We start from the raw sequence: 12,374 nt of genomic DNA on the forward strand, positions 1-12,374 counted from the left end.
AAAAAAAAAAAAAAAAAAAAAATTATCAACTGTTATAAGAATTCAAAGAAATCTTCCTTGAAGAAGGAACCAACCATTTACTGCCTGCTGATGAAATGGTCCTCCAAGATTCTCTGCCTTGCTTGGGGTGTGTTTTGCTGCTTGCAAGGGGTTAAACTGCCAGAGTAGAGAAGGACTCAGGCCTTTGCTTGCCCCCCCCACCCCCCCACCCCCAGCCTGGATGATGTACCCAGGGTATTTGTAGACTTTGTGGTTTCTGAAATCAAAGTCTCCCAGGCACAGTCACGTCACTGGACTCGGCTGAGTTACTGCACCGTGTGGGGTGGTTCAGTGGGAATGTGTCATATCAATGCTGGCTCTGGGACAAACACTGGGCTTTGGCAGTGTGTGCTGCATCTTGATTGAAAAAAGCCCCTGATAAATGCAATTACTGTGTTTCATTTCATAATTAGGCTCGGCTTTTTAAATGGCCATAATGTGCTTTTCGAAAATAAAATGGAAGAAACATGATATGCAAACGGACTGAGTCGCAGCAGGATGCCAGTGTGGTCGTGTCTGACTCTCAGGAGCAATTCCCATCTTTCTCTGCTTGTAAGGCAGATGAAGGATAGGGATATGTATGTATTTATGGATATACATAAATATATATGTATATTGTGGATGCACCACGTAGTGGTCATGCAGGTGGGTCACTGTGGAGTCTCCTTTCACAGTCTGTCAGACCAGTGCTGAGCTGCTGCATCCCAGCACTAACTTGGGAAGCAGCTCAGGGCTTTTTCTGATAATGGCCTTACCTGAATTGTGGGAAATTTTGTTCTGTAAACTGCTGGGCTGTCATTTGCAGCTGCCCACCCCAAGTGCCCTGATGGCATTGCCTCGATTGCTCTAGAGAGCTGCAGCTGAACTCCACGTGTCAGTGGGGAGAGGGAATGGCAGAGCTCCTGCAGAAGGGCTGCTGTGAGTGTGGCAAAAGGCTGGGAGAACTGAAACAGAATGTGGCAACAGCTCGGAGGGCTGGTCGTCACCTGATCTTGAAATGAGAAGAATTACTTGTCGTGTCCAGGTCTGATTAAAAAATGGAAGGAAACGTGCTGGGATTGTGCTTGGCATTATTGGAGTTCCATAGTTTTACACAACTGTGACTTCTCCTGAGCCACCCCTCAGTCAGTAATTTTCTACTGGAATGTTGTAAATTCAGTTTCTAAATATGAGGATACAGGTGGAAGGCTCAGTAATTGCTGATGAAAGGAAGGAGATGATCTGCCTAGAGAGGCTGAACCCTCAGAGGGAGGTGACAGTGGTTGTGAAGAGTGAGGCACTGAGTCCCTGCATGATCCTCTGCATGATCCAGGGTGTTGGGACCATTCCTGTGCCCAGCCTCACTGAGAAGGCAAAGCCTGAGTGCTGACTTGGTGTATTCCTGTTCCCATCACCTGCTCTGTCACCTGCTGTCAGGGACAGGATGCTCTTGTCAAACCTGGCTCAGTACCACGGACCCCCCTGAGCCTCCTTTTCTCCAGGCTGAGCCCCCCCAGCTCCCTCAGCTGCTCCTGCAGCTCCAGCCCCTTCCCCAGCTCCGTTCCCTCCTCTGGACACTCTCCAACTCCTCAAGGTCTTTCTTGTCTTGAGGGACCCAAAACTGCCCCCGGGATTTGAGGTGTGACCCCACCAGTGCCCAGCACAGGGGGCAGTCACTGCCCTGGGCCTGCTGGCCATACTAATGCTGGTACAAGCCAGATAAAGGCACAAACAGCTGCCAGTCAGTTTGTTAGAGTTTCCTTTTCTCTGTGCATCCTCAAGAGCATTTGTCAGCCCGAGGACAGGAACACCAGGCTGCTGGGATTGAGGCAGGTCTGAGCTATCGCCCAGTTCCACCTGGCTGTGTGTTTGGAGGTGGCTGCAGGGGCAGAAACACTCTGGCTGCTTTAGTCCTGCTCCCATGCTCTTTTAAAGTGGTTTTTTTTTTTTAAGCTGTAATTGTAACTCACTGATAGTTTACTTTCACAAATGTGTTTTTTCTAAAATCATCACTGAAGCTACATAAGGGGGATACATCTCTTCTAGAGCTTCAAAAGAGCTTCCCGTGTCTTCTTGAAATTTTTTTTGGCTTAGAAAGCTGAAATACCCTTGATGGAAGCACACCAGGCACATGCCCTAATGAGAAACACTCTGCCCCACGTGCAGCTCTGTCTCTGAGACGTTTCACCCATTTCAGGTTGGAGTTTGACTCTCAGAACCACTGGTTTTGATCACATCCCACCATTCATTTGTTGAAGTTTATGTTGCTCAAGGCAGTTTCTTTCTGACTTGCCAATTTAGTGGTCAGTGTTTGATGGTCTGTTTGCAGTGTTTTGAGAGTCCAGTGTTTGGGAAAGCAGTTTAGGGAAAAAGAGTGGAGGAAAAATATGTTAATTCCTTATAGATGGTGCAAAATATGCCTCTACCAGAGAGAAGGCAAAGGAGAAGGCATGATATTGGAGGGATTTAAATGGCTCTTTCCTAAATAGGTTTTTTTAGTGTTCTTTTATTCGCTGAGTTGTGAGCTAACTCCAGTCTTAACTCATTTTCAGGATTATTTATAAATGCTCTTAATGCCCAGAAACTTCCATTATGTCTTGTATGTCTATCCTGAGCCCAAATTAAGCTCAAGCAGCAGAAAGCGACGTGGTGCTGCTGATTCTCTTGGGAAATGGCTGTGTGTTCATGGCTTGTTTCATAGCTGTAACAACCACCCTTGCCACAGCAAGGTTTTTTTGCATTTCACTACTTGCCCGACCCCCAAAGTTCTGGAAATAGTGGATGATGTGTTCTGCCTGTCGCAGAATTAATGTCTGGCATTCTCTTGTGGGATTATCTGTGTTCATCTCTGGGTTCATCTCATTAAGTGTCAGTGCCAGTCAGAATTTACACCTCATTTGACCTCAGCCTACTCTAGGAATGCAGTAGATGTGCTGTGTCTGCTGGCAATGGGAAGGAAGTTCGAGGAAATCCGTATCTCTCCAATATCTCCCATAATCAACCACATCAGAAAACCCTCCCAATGCCCTGTACAAACCTCTCAAATTTCTTGTGCCCCACCATGTTGCTCTTAAAGATCCTGGAGGGGTGACAGCCCCTGTTGTGACCATGAACTTCCTTCTAGTTGTTCATGTTCTTACTTTAATTGCTAGTACAGAGCAGAGCCCCCCATGACATCCCCCATCAATGCTGGTGCATAAGCTCTCCTTTTATAGGAGTTGGTGGTATAGATTAGAAATAATATTATTAAAATATGATGATGAGGAGGAGGAGGCTTTGGTAGTATAGGTAAATAGTATTATTATATATATATAGGAAGAGAAATAATATTAAAAGATAAAGATGATGATGATGATGATGATAGTTGGTAGTAGAGGCACTGTGCTGTTGGGAATGCAATATGGGCTTGGCAATACAGCTGAGCAATGACAGCCCCCAGGGACCTGCCCACCTCTGCCCAGCCACGTGGTACTTCTGGGGTGTCACCCCCACATCTGAGGTGCTGTCTGGGACACTGCTGCTCCATAAAATTACCTGCTGTCCCTGGCGGTGTGTCCAGCTACTCAGAGGAACCGGGGAATCTCTTCCAGCACAAGTGTGCTGTGAGAGGAGTGAGCTGCCTTTGAGGGCTTGCTGTTTCTGGAATCGCTGATGTCTCCTGTGTTTCTCCCCGTGTCCCCACAGCCAGCCACCCGCTTCCCCCAGCACCCAGGAAGCCATCCAGGGCATGCTCTCCATGGCAAACCTCCAGGCCTCGGAATCCTGCCTTCAGACATCGTGGGGCACCAACCAGGCAAAGAACAACTCCATCTCCACGCAGAACTCCAAAAAAACGGGCGGAGGCGGCAACAAAAACGCGGGGAAGCGGTTACTGAAGAAAAGCACAAAGAACAGCATCGACATCGAGGATTACGACGAGGATCAGGACCACTTGGACGCCTGTTTTAAGGACTCGGATTACGGTGAGTGGGAAGGCAGCAGGGCGTGCCTGGGGCTGCATGGACACACGTGTGCATGTCTGCAATACCCCATTGCTCGTGGTCGCTTCCTCCCGCTCTGCCGCGGCGGCGTCAGACGGCGCTTGGTGAGGAGGAGCGTTGGTAACGCGGGGTCTGCGCCACAAAACCAGCAAAGACCCTGTGATACCAGACCAGCTGCGGAGCCCCTGGTGACACAGCCATCCAGGCAGGCTGGAGTTGAGGATTGGCACATTGAGAAGCTCTCAAGAAATATGGAAAGCCCCTGAAACCGTAGCAGTTGGCCCAGAAACAGGAGACTGTCTCAGAAATGTGGGTCAAGCACTTGGGACAGAAATGTCCTTGTCTGCACAATGACAATGAAACATCTGGCTGAGAGGAGAGAGAAGTTGAATTTATACATGGAAAAGGGATCCAATGCTATTTTGAGTGTTGGCAGAGAAGGCCAAGCGTCTGCAGCAGAAATGGGCATAGAGCCAGTTTGCACCAATTACATCAGTTCTGTCATAGATATCATGGAATCATGGAATGGTCTGGGTTGGAAGGGACCTTAAAGCTCATCCCATTCCAACCCCCTGCCACGGGCAGGGACACCTTCCACCAGCCCAGGTTGCTCCAAGCCCCGTCCAACCTGGCCTTGGACACTTGCAGGGATGGGGCAGCCACAGCTTCTCTGGGCAACCTGTGGCAGTTCCTCTCCAGCGTCACAGGGAAGAATTTCTTCCCAATATCCCATCTAACCCTGCCCTCTGGCAGTGGGAAGCCATTACCCCTTGTTTTGTCACTTCAGACTCCTCTCCAAAGTCCCTCTCCAGCTCTCTTGGAGCCCTTTAGGCACTAAGATCTCCCTGAAGCCTTCTCTTCTCCAGGCTGAAGAATAATATACAGGAGCATTTTTGTGTATAAGTGAGGAAATCAAGTGAATAAAGTGAATGCTGAGAGGGACTGGGAGGCCTGAAGTGCCTAAGGGGGCAAGAAGTTGGTTTACGCTGCATAGCAGGAGAATCTCTGCGTGTGTTTCAGCTTCCCTGGCAAATGTGACCATCAGAAATCACTTGCTACACTTAGGAAAGTGAAGTGGGTCTTTTCAGGTCATTAATAGAGCTGCCAAGGAGAAATGGGGCAGCTGCGACAGGTTGCAGGAGGCTGACCAGACACTGGAGTGCACTGATGCAGTGGGAGTCCTGGACACGCTTTGGAAAAGGGCAGCACAGGACTGTGGTTGACAGGTGTCACACGTGCTCCCCTGAGGGGCAGATTTGCTCCCTGTGCCTGTGCTGCCAGGGAATGGAGAGTGGTTGTGAGCAGGCTGGGTCTGCAGAGGCTCTGCCAGTGCCACATGTGATCCCCAGACTTCAAGTGTCGATGGCCACGTGCCCCGGGAATGCCAACACCAGGGATGGAACAAATGGCAACTGGCAAGAAAATGAAATGCAACAGGCTGGGAAAAAAGTTGGGCAGAAAATTTGGTGTTTATCCCAGAGGGCTGGGAAGAGCCCACTTGTAGAATGGCTCAGCTTCATCTGGAGAAGAGGAGCCTGAGGTCAGACCTCATCAGGATCTGCAGCTCCTCCAGAGGGGCAGCTCCAATCTCTGCTCTGTGTGACTGGTGACAGGACCTGAGGGAATGGCTGGAGCTGTGCCAGGGGGGGCTTAGGCTGGATATCAGGAAAAGGTTCTGCCCAGAGGATGGTCAGGCACTGGAACAGGCTCCCCGGGGCAGTGAGCACAGCACCAAGGCTGCCAGAGCCCAAGGAGTGTTTGGACAACGCTCTCAGGGATAGGGTGGGATTCTTGGGGGTGTCCTGGGCAGGACCAGGAGTTGGACTGATGATCCTTGTGATTCCCTTCCAGCTCAGGAGATTCTGTGATTACAGAGTATCCTAAAAGTACCCATTCACAGTTTAATGACAACAGCTCCCAAGGGCAGTGTGGATGAGAGCAAAGTCCCCTGAGTGTCACAGCTGTCAGCCCTCAGTGGCACTTCTGGGGACCATCCAGCTGTGGTGCCTGTGGTCACTGCACCTGGACACAGCAATGTGCAGGGTAGAGCTGCTTCCTACACTGAAACTATTGCCTTTGTTTCCTGCTGTAGTTTACCCTTCTCTCGAATCAGATGAAGATAATCCAGTTTTCAAATCCCGATCAAAGAAAAGGAAAAGTTCAGATGATGCCCCTTACAGTCCTACGGGTAAGTCCACGTGGTCTGTGCTGCCCAGACTCAGGCTAAGACGTGCAGGTCCCTAAAAACCAACCATTTTTCCAGGAGTGTGGAAACTAGCACCATAACTAGTGATTTCTTTATCATGTGAAGGATTAACTCTTTCCAGCGCAGTGGGCGATTCGTGCCCTGCGATTCCTGCTGAGCAGTGTTAGCCTTCCTCCTTCAATCAGCTGGCAGGAAAAAGTCATTCCTTTGTTGGTTTATTTCTCCTCACACCCTTGGTAATGGATCAGTTGGTGGCACCTTAGCAGCAGGGTAACAGTCAATCCCCGGATGGCTGAGTAGCCGTGGATTTTAGGTGGTGACTGTGGGAATAGTGAGAGAGAGTGGGAATAGTCTCCTCCAAGCTCAGCCAAAGCTGGGTGGGCTTCTTGGGGTTCACCAGAGACAGTAGCAGGCAAGAGGGTCCTTAGACCCCTTTGATGTGGCCCACGAGTGGGGGCCCCTCCACAGCGTGCTGTGTGTGTGACAAGCAGCCCGTGTCTCATCTGCTTGTGGCACTGCATGTCCTCCCCTGAGGAGGGGTGAGCACCATCCATTGGAAATGACTCTGGAGTCGCTCATATCCATAATGTGGGCACACACACCCACACAGCTTTGGCTTCAGGTGGCCGTGGAGCTGCTCAGCTGTGTGACATCTCTATCAGCAGCTTCTCCCCACGCTGCTGTGCCCGGAGGCTGTTGGCACCTCTGCCTTCAGTCACGCCCTGGGAAGGGCAGGGCAGAGGCTGCGCCGTCCCCATCTCTCCCTGCTGAAGAGGGCAGAGCCCCAGTGCCCTGTGCATGGCTGTGCTGCTCCCACAGGCACATCCCTCCCCCTCACCTGCCTCTGCTTGCCTTGCAGCACGAGTTGGCCCCTCAGTACCTCGACAGGACAGGCCGGTGCGAGAGGGCACGAGAGTCGCCTCCATCGAAACCGGACTCGCCGCTGCCGCTGCCAAGTTGTCACAGCAGGTGAGAGACTGCTTGGGCAGTAGGAGCTGTCAGGGGAGGAGAGCCCTGTCCTCCAGCAGAGCTGTGCCCGAGTGCAGCGCAGTGCCAGCCCTCCACAGTGTTTGCTCGTGCCAGGGACACGAGGCTCGGCAGTCTCAGGGGAAATAAATGGGATCAAAGCCCAGCAGCGTCACAACACACCTGAGCACGCCACAGGGTGATAAGGGACAGAGCAAAAGCGTAGGGAGGGGTGAGGGAGCGAGAATGGCTACTAGGGTAGAATAGGAGGAGGTTGCCCCAGAGGAGTGTATCTGGTGTGTATTTGAGAGCCTGACTGGTGTGATTGCCTGTCTGTGCAGATGAGCTGCTGGAAAGATTTGCTTCCCAAGATTCGGTGAACCGTGGGTAGTTAGGGGCCAGTTTAGCAAAGGTACTGGGGCACTTTGGGTGTTGGCAGGTGTCCAGTCTCTGAAGGGGTCAGACAGGCCCCAGACAGGTGACAGGAGGAGGTGCCCAGGTCTGCTGGAGGAAGGTTGGTGAGGCACCTCTGCAGGTTGGTGGAGATGCAGGTTGTGGTGGCTTTGGGCTCCTGCCATGTGGACTGTTGAGTAGAAGAGCTTTGAGGATGGTGGCAGGGCATCATCAAGAAGAAGCTGAAAGTAGGCAAGGGACTCAGGACGGTGACAGGCGGCTGTCCTCATGGTGCACACGTCCAGGTGCAGTTACAGGTCAGGAGATGACGTGTGTGTCCTAGCGGGAAGCAGAGGCTGAATCGGTGGGATGTTTTGATACCCTCCACGCTGTTGTGAAAGGGTGTGAAGACCCCTGAAGATAGGAGGTGCCAGTTTTTGTGGAAGATGGAAAGCTTTGCTCATGCCGACCCCCGCTGCCGTGCCAGGGCGGTGTCGGTGCGGCCCTGGCTGGCTCCGCTCGCCGCAGTGGTAACGAACCAGGAGGCTCTGCCCGGGGCGTGGACGTAGAGGCACGAGAGGCAAACGTGTGTGTGCAGCTGTGAGCGAGACGGTGTCGGAACGGCCCCCCGAGCGCTTGCCCGCGGCCAACTCCGCGGGGTTTCGCTGTATCGGCAGCCTAAGCAACGCCGCTGGCCCTTGCCCTAGCTAAAGGTCTTCCGGGGATTAATCTGAGCTTCATCTTTGTCATTTTAAAGGAGGAACAGAAAGGCAAGAAGAAAAAAAATACCAAAAAGAAGCTGTCAGCCCCCAACGCAAGCAAAGCGGCTCAGGAAGGCAGCTCGCCCGAGCCGAAGCTGGAGTCACAGGCCAGCAGCCTCACAGATCACGAGTACACCGCAGGGGCCAGCACCTTTGGGGTCGCCCAGCCTAACAGGGGATCGCAGCCGATGGCACCTGGTGTTTTCCTCACACAGAGGAGACCCTCATCATCCTCGCAGAACAATGCCTCCGCCAAAGGTACCAGGAACCGCCGGGGGTTGTGGTGCAGGAGTGGGGAAGGGTGAAGGCAGCGTGTAACCCGTGCCTTTTGCAGGGCCTCCACAAGCCGCATGTGCCGTGGGGGTGCAGAAGCGCAGACGTTGGGGTGCAGGTCAGGTCCAGTCAGAGATAGGGCTCGTGGCCTCGGCTGTCCTGGCACTGGGGGGGCCAAAGAGGTGTTTTGCTCCTGGGCTGTAGGTTGCAGGGAGTGAGGCATCCATCCCATGGCAGGAGCGCTGCTGAGCACGGCCTGAGCTCGTGAGGAACACCCACAGTGTCACATCCCAGTCCAGCCTGTCTGGCAAAGACAGGGAAAGAGGCATCCATGGAGGCTCTTCTGTCCAGAGCAGGGCAGCACTGTGGTGGTGGCAGGGCTTGTACACCACCCTGTGCTGCTGAGGACACTCCTCCCAGGCAGTGTGGGGCAGGGCACGCTGCAGATCTCTCTGGAGTTCAAAAAAGCAGAGGAATAGTAAACCTTGGGAGTAACACAAGTTACAGGAAGAGGTCGCTGGTTGTCTGCCTTAGAAATTGTCCCAGAATCTGGGCTAGGACCTCCTGTTCTCTGCTTGAACTTGGATCAGGAGGTGTGGCTGAGGTAGGAGTGTGGGACAGGCACTGTGCAGTGTGAAGACTGTGTGTGATCCCACTGGGAAAGACCCTGATGTGACAAGTGAGGCAACGTGACAGATGTTTTCTGAATTCTCTGTCTTTGAGTGGAGCAGATTAGAGGAAGTGCACGGTACCCTGGCAGCTTGGATGGGCCATAGAGGAGGACAAGCACAGCCTGTGGTAGATGCTGGGGTCCTGCCAGGAGCTGGTAGTGTCTGTGGCTTTCTGCAGAGCCAGAGCTCTGGAAGGAACGTGTTTGCCTGGAATTCTGCCTTTGTGTTGAAGTGGTGGCGTTAGGGAAACAGTTCCAAGGTAGCGGAAGATGTGGTGGGAAGATGATCCATCAGATCCAGATGGTGGTGGAGCCAACCCCCCGTGGGGCTGGTGGGCTGGCCAGCACAGCAGGGTGTCGTGCAGGGAGCCTGGCCAGGCACGTGGATCCCACCCTGCGCGTGGGATCGCTCAGTCCTCAAAGGAGGGAAGGGGTCATTGCCAAAAGAGGAGAGGCTGATGTGGCAGGGAGTGGAGCACCACCAGGTAGGTCTTCCTGTGCAGGGTCTTAGGACAGCCGAAGGCTCTGAGGGGACTGCAAAGCATCTCTGCATGGAGCACAGGAGAGTGCTGAGCGTGGGGACCACCAGGTTGGGCATCACTGGGAATGAAGGCACTATGGAAGGAAATGGTGGGATGAAGCAGAACCAGGCAGTTCTAGGACGTCCTCAGGGAACGTCTCTCAGTCTTACAGAGTGATGTGAAAGGATGAGAAATGAGGAAACTTCCTGTGGGAAGTGTCACCCACACCATCACAGTCTTTAAGCAGCTGGGACCAGTGGAGAGGAGCTGAGCCCCTGCAGGCGCTGCACTCGACTGACCCTGTGGCAGATCAGTGGGAAGGGGAAAGGCTGCCTGGGTTTGTGCCCAGCAGTTCCTGGCTGTAAGGTGGTAGCTGGGGAGCAGCTGAGGAGCGGCCCCAGCCCCAGGACCAGCACCCAGGGAGCACAGAGCTCACCGAACCACATCGCTGGGGCTCCTGGTAGTGGTGGTGTCCTTCTCATCAGGCTGAGGACAGGGAGAGATGTCCACTTGGGGTGTGTTGGAGTGCCTTGGTGCTAGTCTGGATCTGCAGGAAGGAAGCATGTGTGTCTGTGTGTTTCCAGCATCCTCCTGGTGAGGCTGGATGCAGGTGGTGTCTCTGGCACTGCGGGAAGAGAGGGCGAGGAGAGATGTGGAGATGTGGTGGTGTGTGGGTTGGTCTCAGTGTGGTGGGTAAGGGACCAGGCATCCTCAGGGCTTGTCCCAGGAGCTGTGGTGGCATGTGAGCTCAGGATCCCTGTGTCATGTTTCCCGCAGAGGAAGTCAGAGGGGATCCCAGAGATCCCTGAGGAGCCAGCAGGTGCAGGGAGATCTCTGTGTGTATGTCTGTGTGTTTGTGTGTGTGTGGGTGGGTTTGTGTGTGTGTGTGTTTGTGCAGCCTCTCCCTGAGGAGCAGGGTGGCACCGGTGTGGCAGGGTTTGACTGTCACCCTGTGGGCAAACAGGTGGCCGTGAGCAGTGAGCCAGGGCAGTGAGGGCAGCGGGGCTGGCACTGCAGAGGCCGGAGGGTCCCCAGCAGGGAGGGGTCCCTGGGGGTGGGTGGGCAGTGTGCCCCTGCTGTGGCAGGGCTGTATTCCTCACTGTCTGATGGCCCCCCATGCCTGGGGCATCCTGCAGGTGTCCATAAGGCCCTAGGCAGGGCTGTCAGTAGGGCCACGGGGGCAGGAGGCAGCTGGAAGGTCGGTGCCTGTGGGGTGGTGTGGGGCAGGTGCGGGCCCTCACCCCGACCCCGCTCTCCTTCCAGGGAAGCGCACGAAGAAGGGGATGGCCACGGCCAAGCAGCGGCTCGGCAAGATCCTGAAGATCCACCGGAACGGGAAGCTGCTGCTCTAGTGGCACCGGGGACACTGCCACCCAGCTCTGGGCCCCCACCACGAATAACCCCTTTAACTTTCAGCGGTCGGACTGTACAGAATCCTGCTATAAATATTTTTTAATATAGATGTCCTTTCTCAGAGTGCTGAGAGCGACTAGCCGCAAAAAGTTAATACTAATCTCGGCCGCCGAGGAGCGTGTCGGTCCCTCCCTGCTCCGGGTCTTGGACCCCCTTCCCGCCCGGCTCCGGGGCGGCGCGGGCGGGAACCGGGAGAGCGGGAAGGGGCCACGAGGCCTCACGGCGGGGCCGAGGCGTCGGGCTGGGAGGCGGCGGGCGCGTTTCTCAGGCACCCCTCCTGCCGCCCCGCCGCCTTCCCGGGCCCCCCCTCCCCTTCCCTTTTCCTAGAATGTAGCTTGTACATAGCTTTTGGAATAACCACCGCCGGGTTTTTATACGGGGAGGGTCTCTCCGGGCGCCGCCCGCCGGTACCAGCTCTTTGCGTAATAACTTCTTGTACGAGGAGGGAGACAGTTATTTTACTAGCACCTTGTGGAGTGTTTCCGTGTTTTGTGACGATGTAATTTATTAATGTTTGTAGCTTTTTATATTTGTACATTTCTTATGGGCTTTGTTTATATACACAACATTACCGGGGCGCGGCGCCTGCGGGGAACCAGAGCCACCCGCCACCGTGGCACGAGGGCCACCGGGGCCACCGCCAGGGCCACCGGGGCCACCGCCAGGGCCACCAGGACCACGCTGGCCTGGGCGTTGCGCCGGCTTTTTTTATTATGATTATGATTATTATTATTAGTAGTATTATTATTTTTTTCGCGACATGTACATTTCTAACAAAGTTTATCGTGGCTATCTATCTATGACGGTGTTTTATTTACCGGTTCATATCAAATGCTCTTGTATCGAACTTCACAAAAATCTTAAGTAAACCTAGAGCGAAGTTTAAAAAAAAGAAGGAAAAAAAGTAAAAAAAAGGAAAAAAAAAAAAAAAAGAAAGCAAAGTAAAACTATTTCAGGTTTTGTACACAATTGCCTGGGCCTGGCCTTTTTGTGGGGTCGGCGAATGAGGGGCGGGGAGGCAGCCACGAGGTCCCTGAGGGTGGGTTGGAGGAGCGAGCCAATTTCCAAGCACTCCTTCGTTGTCACAGAGAGACTGAACACGACACTTGCTGACATGTGCAACCTGCAGTTCTCTTTGGTGACAAAAGGCTGTTCCCACCTCCCACACCTGCT

At 53.6% G+C, this 12,374-nt stretch overlaps 1 protein-coding gene across 3 annotated transcripts in view; it reads left to right on the forward strand.

The window, feature by feature from the left end:
* Positions 1–12,167, forward strand: part of PHF2 (PHD finger protein 2) — a 71,963-nt gene extending 59,796 nt beyond the window's left edge. The window contains exons 18-22 of one of the 3 annotated variants that reach the window (XM_027888822.1): positions 3,703–3,980; positions 6,091–6,186; positions 7,064–7,173; positions 8,321–8,582; positions 11,052–12,167. In XM_027888822.1, coding sequence (XP_027744623.1) covers positions 3,703–3,980; positions 6,091–6,186; positions 7,064–7,173; positions 8,321–8,582; positions 11,052–11,140 — 835 coding nt within the window. In that variant the 3' untranslated portion in view covers positions 11,141–12,167. The remainder of the gene's footprint in view (positions 1–3,702; positions 3,981–6,090; positions 6,187–7,063; positions 7,174–8,320; positions 8,583–11,051) is intronic. The other 2 variants (XM_027888823.1, XM_027888824.1) reach the window with 2 other exon arrangements.
* The last annotated feature ends 207 nt before the right edge of the window (positions 12,168–12,374 follow it).

Source organism: Empidonax traillii, unplaced genomic scaffold, assembly GCF_003031625.1.
Source record: "Empidonax traillii isolate 1590-97213 ecotype Southwest subspecies unplaced genomic scaffold, ASM303162v1 scaffold246:size859669, whole genome shotgun sequence".
NCBI classification, from domain to species: domain Eukaryota; kingdom Metazoa; phylum Chordata; class Aves; order Passeriformes; family Tyrannidae; genus Empidonax; species Empidonax traillii.